General features: G+C 36.0%; 1 protein-coding gene across 1 annotated transcript; it reads left to right on the forward strand.

Moving 5' to 3' along the window:
• LOC108672784 lies at positions 1–14,704 on the forward strand. Its single transcript, XM_047884677.1, has 13 exons — positions 1–78; positions 599–759; positions 1,342–1,563; positions 2,013–2,113; positions 2,610–2,724; positions 2,987–3,102; positions 3,352–3,612; positions 7,106–7,265; positions 7,657–7,878; positions 9,752–9,843; positions 11,714–11,828; positions 13,286–13,401; positions 13,796–14,704. Exons 2-13 carry the CDS (start codon positions 600–602, stop codon positions 14,060–14,062), a joined length of 1,947 nt encoding a protein of 648 aa, XP_047740633.1. The 5' UTR covers positions 1–78; position 599; the 3' UTR covers positions 14,063–14,704.
• The last annotated feature ends 7,555 nt before the right edge of the window (positions 14,705–22,259 follow it).

Raw genomic sequence — 22,259 nt, forward strand, 5'->3', positions numbered from 1 at the left:
CATAGGTTTGCCTGTCCATTGTTGTGTTACAACGCGGGCGCTGTGGTGATAGTTGACTCGTCTCTGCAGCAACACAAAGTAAGATATTAATTTTTAAAGACATTTTTTCTTGAGTTTTCAAGTTGTATCACGGGTCAGTACTTGATTTTCTGTCATCAATGTCGCCAAAAATTGTGTGTGCAGTCCCACAACTGGTTCATTTTACTGAAATTCAGACTGCGCCATTTGAAAGAACATTTTGGAGGAATGGTCCAAATTTAAAATGGTAATTCAGAGTCGAAATCTCAATATACTTGCACATGATAAACGTATATGCTGTATTGGGACAGTATATAACGTTATATTGATTAAAGTGAACCATCACATACAATGATATGTTATTAAAATCTACTGTGTTACTTAATTTTATCGTAGAATATCTTTAGTCGTCGGATTTTTAATATTTTTTTGTGATTCTTTAGAAGAGTTTAATGCAGATAACGTCAATTACCAAACGAAAGAAAAAATATCATTAACAGAAAATTTCTTTATGAACAAAAATACCGTTCATGTCATTTTATAAGCATATAAATAACATAAAATTTGTTGCTCTTTATAGGATGTCTGCCATAAAGATCCGTACGATTGCGGGGTCCGGGATTGTGACTGAGGGGCCGCACTGGGACGAGAAAACGGACAGTCTGCTCTACGTGGACATTCCGGACGGAACCATCAACCGATACTTCAACGAGTCCGGCCGTCGGCAGGAGCTTAAGATTGGTACGAATGCGACGCACACGTATCATGGAAATTTGGATAATTCTTCGAAATTAATAATTTTTTATATTTCATGTGATTAAAGTAGCAAGAATATGTGCTAGAATGATAGATGATTAGTAAGCCATTGTCTGCTTTAGAAAAAGTTCAATTTATTCGTCGAGTTTTGTCCTGGACTAATTTCTCGTGGAAAAATAAACTAATAATTTAAACTTAGCGGACAAGCACATGTAAGCAGCCGGTTTGTCGGGCGTTAATTTTTGTGAAAATGTAAAGGCGTTAACATTTATAGTAACTGCAGTCTTAGTATCTCCATATTCATGGCTGTTGATACGTTTCGACCTTGTCCAGAGATGTCCATCTAACAGTGCTATCTCTCAGTAATATCAGTATAGAATATAGATAGACAGATTAGCTTGAAGGGGGCGTTTCTACGTCGGATTCTGACCAAAGTACTTAGATTATTTTTCAGGTATTAGTAATATCAATGATACAACTATAATCACCCCGAAATAACTCAATGCCGTAACTTTTCACTGTCCGTTTTGTTTCCATAAAAAACACTAATCTTCGCAATGTTTGCAGAAGCCGGAATTACCGGACAGTCCGTATCGTTCGTACTTCCTGCCGCTGCGGATCCGGACGTGCTGATCATCGGGCACGGACGCACCCTGGCGGGGGTGAGGTGGCTCCCCGGAGACTCCGACAGTAGCTCCACCCGAGCCGTTGCCATCACTTCGGTGGAAGACGGGAAACAAACTCGTTTTAACGATGGAAAATGCGACCCTCAAGGCCGGATTTGGGCTGGTAGTTAATTTCAATTTGTAATAATGGTAGCCATCACGATGGTTAGAAGGATTTTCTGTATAAATCTCTCGAATTTTACATGTGGGACACATCAAACAACGCTGATAGAAATCAATTCAATCAGGTGAAATGAAATCTATCAAGCCAAAATATTAGATTGCAATATTAAATGTAATATAATTAAGCCAAAATATTATCAGTTGAGGCGTTAGAACAGAGATGATAAACAAATCCCTGACAGCTGGACGGAAATTAGTTATATTCTTCACAAAGTGTTGAGTCGCCTGTGATGTAGTCGGAGACATAAATAAATTCCAAAAGTTTAGAAGTAAATGCAGAATTATAAGTCCAGGCTACATGCGATGTTTTCTCTGTGATCTGATGAAGATTTATAAAGAAAGATACGTAATTGTTGTCAAGGTTAACCATACGTGGTGATGCATATATAGGCACGATGGGCTTTGAGACATCGCCGGGAGTGCTTGACAAGCACCAGGCGGCGCTCTACCGCTTCGATGACAACATGAGAGCGACAGCCTGTGTTGACAAGGTAATGAATTTCCATATATTTAGAAATTATGGGAAATCAAAAGAGGAAAATGAGGAAAATCAAAACAAAGAACATCATTAAATGTGTACGACCACTAATTTGGCCATTGATGATGTTGCCCAAACAATGATAACTCGAAGTCTCGAACCACGTTTCATCAGGCAAATTGTTGGTGCCAACACTCTTTTATATAGACGTTGTTAAGTAGACTTTTATGTTACCTATTTTTTTCAAGACGCATAATGTTGCCCAAAAAATATTTGGTTCGCTAGTCTGCAGTAAATCGGTCAGTTAGTTTTCAACATATCGGTTAGTTAGTCTTCAACATACCGGTCAATTAATCTTCAACATATCGATTAGTTAGTCTTCAACATATAGATTAGTTAGTCTTGACATATCGATTAGTTATTCTTCAACATATCGGTTAGTTATTTTTCAAATATCGGTTAGGTAGTCTTCAACATGCCGATTAATTAGTCTTCATAATATTTTTCAGATCAGCTTGTCGAATGGTCTTGCTTGGTCGAACGACCGCAAGTTCTTTTATTACATCGACACCTTGGAGCTGCGCGTCGACGTATTTGATTATGACGACAGCACTGGGCTAATAAGTGAGATTATTTATCTCAGTTATGCTTCGATCTTTATATTTACAATAGAATTTTAAATACTTCGAATATATTTTATCCGGCCTATTTCCTGCAAATTGTTCGTTAGTTTACGATGGAAAAATAGCTAACAGCATCGTCTGTAAATGATATAGGTGAAAATTCCCATCGCAGTGTATCCAGAAAACGGTTGAAATATATGATTCTGCCACCTGCAGAAGATATTGTTTGCAGTAAAACGAATCAAACGCATTCCCTCTGTTAGGCAACCGCCGGACAGTCACGGATTACGCTTCAATCGGACTGACCGAAGATTTGCCGGACGGTATGACCACCGACGTGAATGGTAACTTGTGGGTAGCCAACTACTTTGGGCGCAAGGTGGGCAAATGTGCGGTGCGGTTGTACTCGTATTACTTTGTTTTACTTTACTCTATCGATACTATAACTTTATCAATAATCCTGCGTAAATAATGGTTCCGTTTGATATTGAAATACTTGTTTATGTATTAAAATTTAAAGGAGCATTACACAATTAACCCTATTTTACTTACCCTCTTAAAAACAGCGATAATTCGCAAATAATATAACCAAATTGACTAATCGTTTTTGCTTTGATCGTCCGTGCAGATCATTTGTCTTGATCCTATGAGCGGTAAACTGATCCGACAAGTTGACACGTTAACGAAAAGCCCCACCTCAGTGTGTTGGGGAGGCCGAGATTACAGTAATCTCTACTTCACGTCCGGGCGTATCGGGCTCAACGAAGAGGAGGTGGAACGCAACCCTTCTTCAGGCGGGGTCTTCGAGATCACCGGCCTTGGCTGCAAGGGGTACCCAGCCGTGTCTGCTAATGTCAGTCAAGCGTTGCTTGATCAAATTAAAGCTGGGGTCTAATTATAATTATTATACCGAGGTCACAATTAGAAAACAGTGGTTGTCACTTTTATATTTTAATTTTGTTATGTATCATGTTATGATATTAATTCATGTATCAACGCCCTTGAAATAATAACCTTGTTGAAAGTATGCTGGGTCCTGAAAGGCTTATACCGCTGGCACAATAGGAAACGCCTTGACATTGTGATTGCGCTTATCTTTTGATATATCTTGTTATGTATAGTGTTGACATTATTTCATAATTTATCGTTCATGCAACTACAGCTTTGTTGAAATTCTTTTGTTTAGCTGCTCGTTGTACGATTTGTGTTTTTTCGAGAGGTCGTTTTATAAAAATAAAGTAAGAGTCAGTAAATAATAATTAATTGTTCGTTCAGAACAAACATTAGGTAGGATTATCTAGTAAAAGATTATATGCTAGACAAAATATGTTGTCAGCCTATTTCCTGCATTCGTGATAGAATTTATTTTTTAAATATCATAAATATGTTCGATATCAATTTAGTAAAGCTCCCGTAAAAATAACTACTATGCATCCTCCTGCTTTGCATCTAGTCGAATTTGTAGATGGATATTTAACAAAAATTTACTGATAACAATTACAAATAATTCAAATTAAGTGAATGCATGCCAAATTGAAATGAATTATTCTTCCTGTATGCCTGCACCATATCGGTGGCAATTACATCAATTGTAATATACACGTGGCCAGTGACTCTCTGATATAATTATCCTCTATGTTTGTGGAAGAAGAAATAACGCTCTGTTTTAATGCTGCAGACACCGCCCACGGTCTATATAATTCTCTATCGCATGCGCCAAGACTTCGAACATACAACACCGGGCTCAGTTCTGCCTCAGTATGCCAATTTTAGGATGATTCAGTAAAAAAGCTCAAGTAAGAGATTGAAAAATTATTATTTTATTAAGGAAATATTTCATCACTTTAAAAAGTCGATATTTTGCAGATATAACGGCAGAATGTTACAGTGCAAACCACTACGTTTAACCAACTGACTTATTGGTAACGTCATATTGTAATTATTTCTCTTAGCATAGTAAATAAAACAATATTTTTCACACATAGCATGATAAACTTCCCTATACCCATATAAAAAGAAAAACTATTGGGTCGAAAATAATTTATTATATACCCTCTCATGCCGCACTGTTCAACTGAAAAAATTATACTAATGAATCAATCGAAGTAAAGACGTTTAAATATAAGCAGCAAAACCAAAACGCAATATATTCTAATATTATATTAATTGATACCTAATTCTTGGACACTTTTTCTCAATGAGTGCATTGAAAACAAAAGAGATTGTGAAGTGAGCTTTTTGATAAGGATTGAAAGACTTAAATTTTCCAAGGCCATCAACCTCTTCTTCATACTTCTATACTGCGTGGAGTCCTTCCGAGGTCAGTTAATTCCGATAAAATTTCTAAACGATCTGTCGATTGATAACACGGCCAAGAGAGAGAAAAACTAATCCGGAGAAAGGCGAATAAAACGTATACATAATTTATCGGTGACATGTACGTAAATTCTGCCAATAGAACACTTACAAATTCAGCTAACAGATGGCGCTGCACCAGGAGTCGGAGTGGGTGGCTACATTATAAGCATAGAGTGCAGGGCTTGCGTGTCAATGATGAGATGAACGTGATGTTAAGTGTTGACACATGAAGCTAGGTAGTAACTGGCATGACTTTGCTGTGTGTGGTATTCATTGAGGTTGCTATTGACATCTCAGTTATTCCGAAGTTATATTTAACTTCTTATTTATCATAAAATGTATCAATTGCATCAGCCTAGTTATAAAATGACTATGAAAACGATCCCTTCAACGGCTTGATCATTTAGCTCTACAAAATCTATTTTCCTTGGCGTGTTGAATTCTTTGCTTAGGTAACAGAAATTTTTGTATTCTTTTGAACTAATAGTGGTATAATTTATATGCATTTGCATAACAGTTTAGTCACGTGTTTCAGCCAGTTATATCTGGTCAGATGAGGTGGAGCTAATCGCCTAATGTTGTTTCATGCTGCTCTAACAACTTTAGTAAGATTACAACTCACGTGGATGTGGCATGCCGCGCACCAAGTGTTGTGATAATAAGCAAAGCCTGGATCAGTGTTGCCAGGTTTTTTCTTGGCAAGAATACCAGATTGCCTAGCTCAAAATACCAGAAATATACCAGAAATTCTGTCGCTCAAAAACAGACTAATACCTCCAAATTTAATACAACTATTCGTCAGAAACGTTGGTTAGAAAAAATTATCTTATTTACTGTGCAGTTATCTGGCTTGACGATAATTAGCCAAATTTAACACGTTATATTTTTTCCCCTCTGTTTGGAATATTTTGACACTTTTCTTTTCCTGTGTTTGATTACATTGACACTTTTTCCTTTTTTTATCAGTGTCATCGTGGCACTTTTTCCTCTTCGCTAAACATGAGCAAGCCACGGAAACAGGTCATCTTCATTTTGCTTATTTTTGTACATGCTTGCATATTGCATTAATCTAACATTTCGGGTGTGATCACTTAATTGTTGCAGATGAGCAGATAGCTTTTGGTCCGAATACGGGACTCCAGTACCGTAGTTGAAATTTTATTCAGTTGCTTCTTTTTCACATAGGTGACTTGTGAAAACACTTGCACCACGACTGCTTTGGAGACAGGTCAAAGTAGACAAGTGATGCAGTAGGCAGCCAGTTCCCTGAATGGATGATAATTGTCAAGATCAGTGAAATATTGAATGGCACCCCAGAATTCAAGTGGCACTCCAATAAGTGGCACTCTAGAATTCATAACCACCAAACAAAAATGGTGGAGCTTGCGTCGCAGAGATCGGTTCGACAACCTCACTCGTCCTAGGCCATATCATCAGTTCATCACTGATCAGTAATCAATCAAGGATCATCACTCTCGTGCTCATATTGCACTAAGCACTTTTGTTAAATGTTAACAATTAAATTGGGGTTATTTTATCAAGCGGTAAACTTGCAGTTCCAAAAATGGCGGGAAACCTCTAGTCGCGCCGCTCTGAAGGTAATCTATACAATCCACGCCAATGCTGGAGGAAGTTCAAACTTCAGAGGTGGAACTTAATTAATGCAGTAAATTTGCAGCATGTAAGAAAATACCAGAAAAATACCAGATTTAGGCAAATATACCAGATCTGAAATATTCATACCAGACACCTTCTGAAAATACCAGATTTGCGAAATCTGGTATAGAAATATACCATCTGGCAACGCTGGCCTGGATGCCACATAGTTACAAGTGGGCGGAGAATTAGTCCTATACTACAGAGCAGATAACGTGGGAGCAAGGCTTATGTTGTTATAGTTCTTTGCAGGGCTGCAGCTAGATTCAATCTCCAACATCAGCAAGTTTGACTCTAAAGATTTATTCATATTATTTTGCGTTATAAATTTCAGATTATTGGAGGTAGTCCCAATTAGTTTCTTTTGAACCATGGCACCCACTATTAAAGCGGTCACTCCCCCTGCCACCCTCGGAGAGGCGCCCTTCTGGGAAGCGCGTCACAACTGCCTTCTCTACGTCGACATTTTTGAATTTGAAATTCATAGATACTTCCCTGAAACCGGCCGACACCAGGTGGCAAAAGTCGGTAAGATTCTTGCATCAAAGTATTCAAATACAGCCTATACAGGTACACTCGTAATTTTTATTTGCACGTGACTCAAGGATTAAAGTCGAACTAATAACTTCGCGTACTTTTCGATACTGTTCTTAAATGACCTAACTTGATATCATCGTGTAATCAAAATAAAACACAAGAAATAATATATTAAAATGGGGAATTGTGGGGTAATTTTTGCTTGACTGTTGTTGTTAGTGTTTAAATAGAGAATACCGTACAATTTTAGTTCATTATTCGAGTACTATATATAGACTGATTTTTTTGTCAGAACTTCTGAAGGTGAACATTGATCGTGAATTGTATTCGTGCCCTGCGAATTAAATATCATTTTGCATACGTAGTTTCTCTGTGCGTGCAGAGGAGGGCGACAGTGGAGCATCGGTGTCGTTCGTGTTGCCCTCTGCCGATGACCCGGAGGTGCTGTTCATTGGCCACGGCCGCAACCTGGCCGCGGTCAAATGGTCCCCCAGCGACCCGGACGAAAGTACCATCCGCGCCGTCCGCCTCGCGTCCGTCGACCAGGGAAAGACCACGCGCTTCAACGACGGAAAGTGTGACCCGCAAGGGCGCATTTGGGCAGGTGCGAATATCTCGCGTATCGTCATTGTGTTTGGATACAAGAGAACTTTTTGAAGGTATTTAATGCCCCAAAAAATTTTTTGGAAAAGTTAATCTCAATGTATTAATACAAATATTATTCTGGATCTAGATTACAAGTGATATGGATGGATAGAGAAACTATATCTAAATTGGCCAAACGGAGCTTGGATTGCTTATTTGTCATTAGCGTTTTAATGTATCGCCTTGGTTGGACACGTACGAGTTCTTACCTGAGCTGGTGCCTGAGGTTTTTAGAACGCGCTGCCTTCGGTCGGATTTTCACTCGCCGACCTCAGATGATAGGAGAATTTTGTCTCATGGCTCTTTCCCGTGGCCTATGATCCTTCACACATGCCCGCTGCACGGTGCCCGCCCTTCACACATGCCCGCTGCACGGTGCCCGCCCTTCACACATGCCCGCTGCACGGTGCCCGCACTGTAGCTAAACTGAAGTAAAGTCTTTAAAGTCTTTCAAGGTCCAATGCCTTTACGTGCATTGCAAATGAGACCAAACGCTATTTACATTAAGATGATGACTCCTGAAACTACTAGGCCACCCTCGGAATTAATGAAAATTAATACTTATCAAGATTATCCCCCCGGGGATAAGATGTCTAGAACGATAACTCCTTCATATCAAGCTGATTAATTTGCGCTGTATTCAGTATAAAATTTATTTTTGCCTCTCCATTATAAGGCTATACGCACCTATTTTCAGAATAATACAACGCTCATTAACTTCAAGTATATTCCTAATATAGCAGAAAATTTGATTGCTTTGATTTAAAGTTAAACCTAAATTTATAGGATACATGTATTGAAAATTTATCAGTCTTTCAGAGGAAGCGTTTCAGAGTTCATCTCTAACATCAGTTGAAAATTGTGAAATGTGAATCAATGTCACGTTCTATACGACGGGGGAAAGCTGAACTGACTATGAGAATAGTGGGGTCTATGTTGATGATGCATAAACGGCACATTTATCCACAAAAATGTTGTCAGAATTGCGCCAAAGCCGCATTTGGGCAATTAGCCGGCTAGGGCTTGCTCAGATGTGTGATTGGTAAAAAGATTTGCGAATATAAATGCAATATAATTAGCTTTAAAATATATCGATATATAATCACACAATAAAATGACACAATAACTTAATGACATACATATATCTTGACAATATAGACACGAATATAGCAGAAAAATACAGATAAATTAGGTTACCTTTGAAACAAGTAATGTCACTGCATAGAACTGACTGATCAGGGAGAAAGAGACTCTACTAAATTAATAAATAAGGAGTTTGAGGCTAATATCCGGTAGCGTATAAGTAGAGAGTAAAGCGACTAATGTGGTTGGCACGTGGACCGGCTCCTGACAGTCCAGAGTGACCATGCGAAACAAAATTCCCCCCACGAGTTCAGTGAGTAGCATGGTGACGTGTAGTGGTGCGACCCAGCGGCTGTTACTTGGCTGTTCTGTCAGGTTTTCTGCCTAAAACTTCTACGTGCATTTCTAAATTCAGATTTGAGTGTAATGAGTTTCAATTTAATGATGTTTAATGCTAGACATACCTCATGATGTCATTATCCCATCTATGCCTGAACTTTGGGAGGTAACGTCTATTATCCAGTAGTTCCGATTATTAACGAGAAAACTCGTCACCACAAGCTAATGGCTGAGAGAACGTCAACGGAGTCAAGGTTGTTATAGCTTTATATAACGTATTGATAATTATATTGGGTACAGATCCCTCGCTTCTTTTGTTGGATAACAATCTGCATGTTGCATCCTAAACCATCCCATGAGAAAGTACATGTAACAAAATAATTCTCACAGCCACAATTCTTTGTTTTCAGGAATGATGTCATCCGATGGCAATTTTGAAACCAAACAGAGCTCACTCTACCGCTTCAGTGTGGATTTGGTGCCAACCAGAATGGTCGGAAATGTGAGAACCTTGTATACCATAGCCTTATAGGGTGAATTAAAATCAAAACCTAGAAAAAAATACACATCGTTCAGTTATTGCGAGGAATGACTGGGATAATATACTCAGTTATGTTCAATTATCCCTAGTTCCGCTTTTCAAGTGCTTGGACCAAAAAACAGCGACACGCAAAGATAATAAATAAAATTGCATTAATTATTAAAATCGCATCCAAGGGTCAGCTTTCTATCAAATCAGTTTTTCGCAACCTATTTTAAATGACAGTATAGGTACATGTACGAAAATGTTGACATTTTCATGTACACCATTGTTCCCAAATAACGCTGTATATCGTGTTCTTTCAAGCATGGTTATAGATGAAAATGGTGATCGGGGAGGGATCTAGGGATGATTTTTACATTTATTTAAAAAAATTGGAATTTTAAAAATATCCAACTAGTGCATATGTCTCAACATACAGGAACAATATGTTGCAAGGAAAGGAGGAGAGTACAACCTTTGGGCTAAACTGTATTGGTCAACCCATTTAGGTACGACAAACTGCCTGAAATAAATCCATGCACAAAATCCGAAAAAATGTGCGTTTCCAGGCGTTCCTTCATATTGACATAAATCAGTAATTACAATATTTCACAAAAATATTCGCTAGGCTGATTGGCTGGTATTTTCCTGGTGTCCTCTTCTCAAAATGGGGTTGCTTTAACTACCTCTCAGGCTAATTTGAACTGCGCTCGTAGAGGGACCTACAATATTTTATATTTTAGCGTCAGCTGCTCGGCAACTATTTATGGAAGTTCAGACAGCACTCCAAGATGAAGTGTGTGGTCTGCATTTGCATTAAACTATTTTTCATATTTGCATTTAACTATTTCTTGCAATCTGGAATCTGCCAAGTTATCCTTTCTATTACGATTTTTGAGTGTGGGGATTTAATTCCGAAGGGTGATTAGAGTTTCGGCTTTTTTCTAAGACATGGTGTTTCTGCATGTTGGGAGACTAGTTCACTATCTCTAAATGCATTTTTTAAATCTAGCTTGAAGTATAAATGCATCAATCAAATAGAACTATTTTGCGGTCGAAATTGCGAGTTTTCGCAGTAATTTTTCAGTATTGATTCTTAGACAATTGAAAAGCAAGCAGAGATGCTCAGTAGCTCGTAATCTATATATAGTTTCTCTGAGGCTCAATCATCATATTTTCTGCCCGTCATTGCGTGGTGATAACGATAGAGACCACTACGTTAAGTTTATATCCAAAGAGACTAATATTATGCTTTGATTTCGCCGACTGTTTAGTACAATAGACTTGAAGCGAATTGAAATATTTTCCTGCAAATGGCAGCCGCTCTATATCATCATCACCATATCGTCAAATTAAATGCAATTTGATAAGGTTTTTAATCGTTAAAATTTCAATATTTTTGATGCAAGTACATGTATATATAGAGATGTTGATAAAGCGAAATAGATGATATCGTTACCTATACTCGCATTTTCTGTGCCATTTTGATTTCCCGTAAATCGACCTCAAAAAATTATGTAATAAGTTACCAGGTACACTTGGCAAAAGTAGGAATATTATTGTTATGACCTGTTTACTTTCTATTACCAGAAATTTAAAGGCGAAGAAAACTCCACAAAAATTCAGCATTATTTTTGGAGTTTTCTTCGCTTTTAAATTTCCGGTGAATCTGCGATTCGGGCAGTCTGGTGACATTATTGCTTTCTATTACCCTTTAATTCCTGGGTTCAGGTCATGCTTTCAAATGGCCTGACGTGATGTAATAAGTTACCAGGTACACTTGGCAAAAGTAAGAATATTATTGTTATGACCTGTTTACTTTCTATTACCTTTTAATTCCTGGGTTCAGGTCATGCTTTCGAATGGTCTGACGTGGTCTGCAGACCTTAAGACCTTCTACTACATTGACACCGGAGAGCTCAGGGTCGACGCCTTCGACTACGACGATCCATCGGGTGACATAAGTAAGAATTTGTGCATAAACGCTGCGTTATTTAGGATGTGTGATTGCTACGTCCGAAATAATTGATTTATTCCATATAAATAGTATTGATAAATAATATTCATATGCTAAATAAGTGATATTCAGGCTGAAATTTAATGTTTAATTCTTCTTTAGAAAACGATGACTGAAAACACTTATATTGTACTTCAATGCCACTTGTATTTATGTTATTTGTTGAGAAATTGTTTAATCGAAGCCGTTTTGTCATCTATACTAACAGAAAATAAATCTGGACTTTTAAGCAATTTGCGTTGTAAGTACGCGCAAATTTGCTGTTCTTTTGTCTTAACGAAATGAACTAAAGTGCTAAGAGCAAAATATTGTAGATATTAGTTCATTTAAAAACATTTTATAATCAGCCGAACAAAATTAAAAATACCAATAATATCTTCCTTTTACCTTATACGGAGCTCTTTGTAAATTTCACAACAGAGCAGATTGTGATATACGTAGTGAGAACACCTTGGCAATGTACTTAATTAGAATAATCTGAACTGGGCTCGAAACTGCAATTATCTGGATTGGTCTTGAAACTGGAATTATCTGGATTGAGTTCGTAACTGGTTAAATCTGAACTGGGCTCGTAACAGCACTTATCTGGATTGGGCTCGTATTTCTGAATAAGCTGGACTGGGCTCGTAATTGGAATAAGCTCGACTGGGTTCGTATAACTGGAATTATCTGGATTGGGCTCGTATAACTGGAAAAGCTGGACTGGGCTCGTAACTGGAATAAGCTGGACTGGACTCCTTGTTCTGTTTTTTCCTTTGGTGCATATGCAATTTTCAGCGCTAATGTGACGTTGAAGCATCGACCATGATATGTTGATGCACTCTGAAATAAGTTCCACATCCCTGCAAACTATTAATTATGATTATTGTACTAATCAATGCTGATTTTATCTTTGATGATATTTGTTATTATATTGATGGAATGTTTTGCTACTATTATATACCGTATGTTTCAGGCATCATGTTATTGCATTCTGTAAGCACGCATATTTCACCACTGTTTATCGCTTATCATGCTCAATTTTCGTCCATAACTTTTCAGCGACTGGGTAAATTTGGTATGTATGGTCTATTCCTCTTGTAGTGACTTCCAACTACTATTTGTTTAAAAAAATAGAAATTGCTAAGTACTTTTTGCTTTATTGAAAAATTTTCTGTGGTAAGCTTTTCCAGACTCGACTCTTAATTGTATATGGACCTATAACTTGTCATACAAAATATTACCAAATTATTTTCATTCCGTGGAGCATTCATCAGCCCATATATTTCATGCAAAATAGGGTTCAACCCCCTACCATTTTCATTTGGAAGAACGGTAAGCATTCATCTGATTTTTTGGCATACGTTCTGCTCGTTTTTTTAATAATCAAAGCACGGCGCCCGCTCAGTGTCATTTCACCGTCAGGTAATCGACGCACGATCCTGGACTACAAGGAGGCAGGGATCACCCCGGACCGGCCCGACGGCATGGAGCTCGATACGGACGGAAACCTTTGGGTAGCTCATTTCGGGGGATCGAAGGTCAGATTTGTTGACGCTTTTACTGTAGTCTACTAACGGAGCGAGCCATTCATTGTTAATAATTACCATTCATTGAGCTATCCTAAACAACGTGTATTTAAAGTGTTTTTTTTACCACTTCATCGTTTTATATCATAACTCGGTTAAAATTGGATCATTGACAGTATTCTGGCCACGAGTAAAAGTGAATCCACATGTCGGCTTGTGTGGATAAAATATACTATCAAAAATTATCAATGAACAGTTTGCCGTCGTTGAGCTATACTCACCCTTAAGCGAAATAAAGTTCAACTTTGCGTCAGTAACGTTTCTTGTGTTGACTCTTGTTTGTTTTGGTTTTTGATTGAGTCATTTCTCCTTCCTAATTTATTTCTCTTTCAAATAAATTCCCCAGATCAGGTGCATAGACCCGATAAAGAAGGCGGTGGTGCAGACTCTAGAGCTGCCTGCCGTGAACGTGACGTCGGTGTGCTGGGGCGGCCCCGCGTACGACGTCTTCTACGTGACCACTGCGCGCTTCCGCACCACCGACGAGGAGCTCAAGCTCATGCCCAACGCCGGGGCGGTCTTCGAGGTGACCGGGCTCGGCTGCCGGGGCACCGCGGCCCGCACCGCCCGAGTCGATGCAGCCGTGCTGGAAAAAGTTACGAGTCAAGTTTAGGCGGCGGGGACTTTTGATTGAGAATTTTTTTCTTAAAAGTTCTGAGTTTCATTCATTCATGCTAAAAGAGAGGAGCAAAGTTAGAGCGATATTTTCTGGTAGCTAAGAAGGATTTAACTTTGTGTGATATTTTCTTCTAGGAAGTTAGGAGCCAACCTTGAATTCATCCTTGATGCCAAAAACGAGGAGCGAATTTTTAATTTTATTTTCTGGCAGTTAACGATTAAACTGCGAGTTTTCATTTTCCAGCTAAATTAAAAGTACAAGTGTTAATTTTCGCTGTCAGTCATGTGGAAAGCCAATTTCGAATTATCAGCTTCCCAATAATCAATGAAAATAACTGTTTGAATATTCCTACTGGAAACGAATTTCTCACATGTATATAGAAACTTATTACCGTATGCAAACATACCATAAGCAAGAATTAGCAACCTAGTAATATAATTATTTGTATTCCGCGCCGATTTTCTTACAATTGCGCATGTTCATATCTGAAAAAATTTAATTATTATGAAATTACGATTGAAAATGTATTGAAATATAACCCCATCTATAATTATTCTCAAATAAAAGGTTATGTCTGACACATCATCTTGTTTGTGGGAAATTATTTTGTGTGCGAACATTAAAAGTATTTTCAAAGCTTGTTTGATGTGCCCAAAATTTTCTCTGAATGCGAGCGAGTTGACACATAATAATATGCGTTTAAAAATTACTTTTTAAAGACAACACTTCTGAACAATCCAGTGTCTTGGATGTTACACATGTACAGTGAATTTCAAATTTTATTTTCAAATATTTAGAAGAAAAATTATTTTTCAAAATTTTTTAAGACATCAAAATTTTGTAAATTTTCAAAATTATTTATTCTGTCAATTGATTCATGCATTGTTTTTGACTTTGCAATTGCGCAAAATTTCAGATCAATTGGACAGTTCAAATTGTGTCATATATGGATTATAAGATTTGTAGCAGACGAAATTATTTTTTAATTTTTTTAATAATGAAAAAAAATTGTTTATTAATTTATAAAATTATTTATTCTGTCAATTGAATCATGCATTGTCTCCAACTTTACGCAAGTGTGCCAAATTTCAGATCGATTGCACAGGTAGAAGTGGGTTAAAGATCGATTATAAGATTTGTAGAAGACAGACAAGGAAATAAGAAGTAAAGTTAAAGAGAAGTCTTGTGAGAAAGTTACTGAGCTTATTACTATAATCTTAAACTGAACACAAACGATTTATTCTAGTTAACGCGATCAAACGATAGGAGACATATATTATACCCTAGAATAAATAAAAAAAATTACTGGGCATATAACTATAGTCTTGAACTGAGCATAAGCAATTACTGCTTGTGAACACGAGCAAACGACGGGAGACTTAAATATATTATACTTTAGAATCTAACAAAAAGTTACTGAGCTTAGTACTATAATCTTAAACTGATCACATCACAAGCGAAGTCTTCTACTTAACGCGATCAATTAATAGCAGACTTATATATTTATACCCTACAATGAATAAAAAGTTACTGAGCATATTAATATAGTCTTGAACTGAACACAAGCAATTTCTGCTTGTGAACACGGTCAACGAATAGGAGACTTAAATATATTATACCTTATAATATAAAAAAAGTTACTGAGCTCATTACTATAATCCTAAACTGAACACAAACAACATCTTCTAATTAACACGATCAAACGATAGGAGATTTACATATATTACATCCTAGAGTAAATAAAAACTTACTGGGCATATTACTAAAGTCTTGCACTGAACACAAGCAATTTCTGCTTGTGAACACGATCAAACAATGGGAGACTTAAATATATTATACCCTAGAATAAATAAAAATTACCGGGCATATTATTATAGTCTTGAACTGAACACAAGCAATTTATGCTTGTGAATACGATCAAACGATAGCACACTTAAATATATTATACCTTAGAATATAAAATTATATGCGTTTAAAAATTAATTTTTAAAGACAACACTTCTGATTAATCCAGTGTCTTGGATGATGCACATGTACAATGAATTTCTAATTTTATTTTCAAATATTGAAAAAAAAATTTTTCAAAATTTTTTTATGCTATCAAAATTTTGTAAATTTTCAAAATTATTTATTCTGCCAATTGATTCGTGCATTGTCTCTGACTTTATGCAGTTGTGCAAAATTTCAGATCAATTGGACAGGTCAAATTGTGTCATATATGGATTATAAGATTTGTAGCGGACGAAATTATTTTTTATTTTTTTAATAATGAAAAAAAATTATAACTTATAAAATTATTTATTCTGTAAATTGATTCATGCATTGTCTCCAACTTTACGCGAGTGTGCAAAATTTCAGATCGATTGGACATGTAGAAGTGTGTTAAATATCGATTATAAGATTTGTAGCAGACAGACAGACAGACAAACAAAGAAGAAGTGAAGTTAAAGAGCAGTCTTGTAAAAAGGTTGATACTTTCTCTGAATATTTGGACGAAATTGAACTCCATGTCATGAATCTGAATCTTATCATGAATTTCCCGGAATTGAAGCTTTATTCAATATTCTTCAATCGTTTTGTGAAGACAGCTGACTGATGAGCCGATCTTATCTGACATGACACTCCCACTTTCAGCGTACAGAAGCAGTCACAAAAGAACTGTCCGGTAATTGGTGTTGTAACTGCAGGCTCAAAGAGAGGTAAAATAAAAAAATATACGTTTAAAAATTACTTTTTAAAGACAACACTTTTAACAAATCGAGTGTCTCCAATGTTACAGATGTACAATGAATTTCTCATTTAATTTTCGAATATTACTAAAATTAATTTTTCAATTTTTTTAATATATAAAATTTTGTTTCAAAATTGTTTATTCTGTCAATTGATTTATGCATTGCATCCGACTTCACACAAGTGTGCTAAATTTCAGATCAATTGGACAGGTTAAAGTGTGTCAAGTATCAGTTATAAGATTTGTAGCTGACAAAATTATTTTTTCAATTTTTTTAATATTGAAAACAAAATTTTTTTTCTTACTTTTTAAAATCATTTATTTTGACATTTGATTCATGCATTGTCTCCAACTTTAAACAAGTATGCAAAATTTCAGATCGATAGGATAAGTAGAAGTGTGTTAAATTTCGATTACAAGATTTGTAGCAGACAGACGAACAAGAAGTGAAGTTAAAGAGAAGTGTTGTAAAAAAAGATCAGAGACACAAGAGAACAATAATTATTATATTATCCGTCAGCATGCTACAGCAAGGCTCGATGCACTATCAGCGCTTGGTGCACTTTAGCTCGAAGCACTCTCATCATCACACTGTGTGTGCATGCAAATCGAGATACGGCGTTCACCTTGGAAGGCGGTGATAAGACTCATTTATACTTTTAGCGAGGAGATATCTCGAATCTTCCGAAATTTCTATGTGTTGCTGTTGACAAATGTGGTTCAGTTTAGCAGTAAGTACATTTCCCAGCTAACCAGCTTGCAGGAAACATCTATACTGGTCGCGAGACTTATAGGGTGCTTCAGGTGTTTGCATGCGTGCGCAATTCAACGAGTGCTGTAGAATGAACTATGGAATTACTAATTATCAGTAGGTCAATTAAGTAAGACGATATGTTAGCAAATTACATAATAGCCTGCGAATACGAACTTTGGTGGGCTGCCAAAGTACGTAACAACCTGTTATTACGTAACTCAGGAAATTACCATATTAGGCTATAGCCTGCAATTACGTAATTAACGGTAGCTACGAATGTACGTGGTAGCTTAGAATAACGTAATTAGGGGCCATTACGTAATGCAGGCCATTACCAAATTACGCAATGGCCTGCAATTACTCCAGTACGCTACCCAATTACTCCAGTATCGTGCAATTATGTAATTCAGAAGGTCAACTTATTAAATAGTTACCTGAAATCACTTAATTCTAAAGGCTACCCAATGAAATGGCCTGCAATTACTCCAGTACGCTACCCAATTACTCCAGTATCGTGAAATTACGTAATTCAGAAGGTCAACTAAGTATAGTTTCCTGAAATCACTTAATTCAAAAGGCTACCCAATGGGCTACCCGTTTACGCAATATCAGTCCTGGTAAAAGACTAGAGTATCGGATGAATTAACTCACAGAATCTTCAAAACAGCCTAATTAAATAAAGTTGAGTCGACGTGATATAATTTAATCATGAACAAATGTTATCACGTAGACGAATATCCGTAATGTTCCCAAAGAATCAAGTTCTCTTGGGTAACTCAGAATAGCTTAGTGCTATAAAACAGTCGCTTGACTTTTAACGACATTGATTAAAAAAGCAAGGACGATTCACGTTAAATTTTTTAGAAATACGATCGTCGGCATTAGAAATTCATCTCAAATCTGCGACTCTCACTTACATGAGCCAAAAGTAAGCAAGCGATTATCAACTATATATTGACTTGAGCGCATAATATATAAGGATAACGCAATGTATAACAAGCAAAATAAAACGTTATAAGACCAGTGTAGAATTAGCACATGCACTGCATGAGTTCATATTAAATCTCTTATATGCTTCTTTCTGACCAAATCGTTCTAATAATAACTGGGTAACTAAATTTAATAAATCGTTAAATCTTCACCTCTCTTGCTTTCCAAAACACATCTGTTCATCATGAATATGTATTTTTATTTCTTCTCTTATTGTTTGTTATGTCCGTTTAATAACCTATATCTACATTTGCCATCGATCAGAACATTTGCAATTAATATTATTATGAATTTAATGTGTTGTAATTTTATGCATTATAATGTTGTATTATAATGTTTTAGTATTATTTTGAATATAAAGTTGTTCGAATATGATGTGTATTTTTTGTGTTGAATATAATAGGATATTATTTGCAATTACATTCAGTGATGGATAAAAATGATATAATTTGTTATTAGTGTTATATTCAGTGTTTGACATAATCTGCATTAATTATCATATTCAGCGTTTGATCAAAGCTCAATTCAGGTACGATGGGCGCGGAGCTTTCGCCCGGAAACTTTGATGCGAAGAAAGGGACGCTTTACAGATTCTCTAAAGATTTGAAGCCTGTGCCAACTGTCAAGGAGGTTACGTCTGTTCTCGAATACCCCAATGCAAAATACGTTGCGAAACTGTTATTACCTTAAGCATGTTTTTATTCTTAGATTTTTCTCATTTTTAACGTTGTATTAGTACTCCCGAAAAATTAGACTATCACCTATTGCAAGGGCTTCCATAGTCAAATATTTAGTTTGCTTTTTGTTGACTACTGAAACTTGAGGTTAATTATTTTTGTATTGATTTCCTCTATTGCTCAACCAGGTTTCAATTTCGAATGGACTGACGTGGTCAGCAGACCGTAAGACGTTCTACTACATCGATTCCTTGGAATTTCGCGTAGAGGCCTTCGATTACGATGGTGCGTCCGGTAATATCAGTGAGTATCAATATTATTGCTGGGCTAACAGGCTTATGGGTAATGCTGGCCTCTGGCATGCATCCCAGTATATAGGGAGTGTCATGCGAGCAAACACTGTGTGCGTTGGTAAAGAGACATATCGTATGTAGTGACTTGAATTCATAACTCGCACTATCATTTCTTGTGAGCATCGTAATTATTTTTCATCAAATCCCCAAGCACGTTGAACACCATTTTTGTAGCTTCATGTAACCTTGTTAGCAAAAATTCGAAAATTTACTTCCATATTCACAATTATTCAATTGTAAAATAATAAATCAGAAATATTATCAATTCTTCAAGCATGAACAATATTCGCCCATTTCTGAATAATAAAAATTCAGTTAACGATAAAAATACTTTCACTTTCTACTCGTAATAGAGTCATTTCTAAATTGTGAATTCTTTTTAGAGAGCGTCAGCCGGCAACATTTGCCAGTAATGCCATGGCTTCATTTTTCTGGCCCGTATCTTGGTTCGAACATCTACTGGGGGTTTTGGTCGACGGCATCATTCTTCAATCCATCAATAGACATATTGAATTTTCATATTCTTTATCCCAACCTACATAATACTTATTTACACTAGTTAATTAGAAGAAGGATGGCCGTTTGTAACTTCTAAATCCAATCTCAAACACTTCGCCACCCTCATTCTTCACGTATATACTGACTAATAAACCTGGAAGTTGACATTTCTTTTTTACATGCAAGTAGCCAGCTCAACACATCACAAAAATGATGATTTTTCCAACAAGATTTCCTGGTGCTGTGTCATTCACTAATGATACGACGGGTTACGGGGCAAAGTGCAAAGTCGCAAGACCTTATCACTCGCAGATTATCAGCACCTCTAGAAATCTTGCGTCGCATTGGCATTGAAGTAAAATAAATAAACATCGTTATCAATGGAATTCAGCATAGCCGAAGTTTCTTACAATATTTTCCTACAATCAAGAACCAAGCGGAGTCAGAAAACAGCGACAATACACTGTAGTCCAGCCCGCTCACAATAGTGCTTGCAGCTTCTTTTTTTATCTAAAGTTTGGAATAAATAAACATGAAATCTTATCTGTAAAGGGATTACTTTATGGCCTTATGACTTATGCCGGACAATCCATGTTACTGCACCCTCTCTGCACAGTGGTAGTCACNTTTCTCTGAATGCGAGCGAGTTGACACTTAATAATATGCGTTTAAAAATTACTTTTTAAAGACAACACTTCTGAACAATCCAGTGTCTTGGATGTTACACATGTACAATGAATTTCTAATTTTATTTTCAAATATTTAGAAGAAAAATTATTTATCAAAATTTTTTAAGATATCAAAATTTTGTAAATTTTCAAAATTATTTATTCTGTCAATTGATTCGTGCATTGTCTCTGACTTTGCAATTGTGCAAAATTTCAGATCAATTGGACAGTTCAAATTGTGTCATATATGGATTATAAGATTTGTAGAAGACGAAATTATTTTTTAATTTTTTTAATAATGAAAAAAAATTGTTTATTAATATATAAAATTATTTATTCTGTCAATTGAATCATCCATTATCTCCAACTTTACGCAAGTTTGCCAAATTTCAGATCGATTGCACAGGTAAAAGTGGGTTAAATATTGATTATACGATTTGTAGCAGACAGACAAACGAATGAGAAGTAAAGTTAAAGAGAAGTCTTCTAAGAAAGTTACCGAGCCTATTACTATAACCTTAAACTGAACACAAACGATTTATTCTAGTTAACGCGATCAAACGATAGGAGACTTGAATATATTATACCCCAGAATAAATAAAAAAAATTACTGGGCATATAACTATAGTCTTGAACTGAACATAAGCAATTACTGCTTGTGAACACGAGCAAACGTGAGTAGACTTAAATATAATATACTCTAGAATAAATAAAAAGCTTCTGGGCATAACACTAAAGTCTTGAACTGAACACAAGCAATTTCTGCTTGTGAACACGATCAAACGATAAGAGACTTAAATATATTATACCTTAGAATATATAAAAGTTACTGAGCTTATTACTATAATCTTAAACTGAACACAAGCGATATTTTTTTTAGTTAACGCGATTAAACGATAGGAGACTTAAATATATTATACCCTAGAATAAATAAAAAATTACTGAGCATATTACTATAGTCTTCAACTGAACATAAGCAAATTCTGCTTGTGAACACGATCAAACGATAGAGACTTAAATATATTCTACCTTAGAATGTAAAAGTTACTGAGCTTATTACTATAATCTTAAACTGAACACAAGCAATATCTTCTACTTAACACGATTAAACGATAGGAGACTTAAATATAATATACATTAGAATAAATAAAAAAATACTGGGCATATTACTAAAGTCTTGAACTGAACACAAGCAATTTCTGCATGTGAACACGATCAAACGATAAGAGACTTATAAATATTATACTTAGCATATAAAAAAAAGTTACTGAGCTTATTACTATAATCTTAAACTGTACACAAACGACTACTTCTAGTTAACGCGATCCAACGATAGGAGACTTGAATATATTATACCTTAAAATAAAAAAAAAATTACGGGGCATATTACTATAGTCTTCAACTGAACACAAGCAATTTCTGCTGGTGAACACGATTAAACGTTAGGCGACTGAAATATATTATACCTTAGAATATGATATATTACTGAACTTATTAATATAATCTTAAACTGAATACAA

Source organism: Hyalella azteca, unplaced genomic scaffold (assembly GCF_000764305.2).
Source record: "Hyalella azteca isolate HAZT.00-mixed unplaced genomic scaffold, Hazt_2.0.2 contig1951, whole genome shotgun sequence".
Taxonomy (NCBI): Eukaryota; Metazoa; Arthropoda; class Malacostraca; order Amphipoda; family Hyalellidae; genus Hyalella; species Hyalella azteca.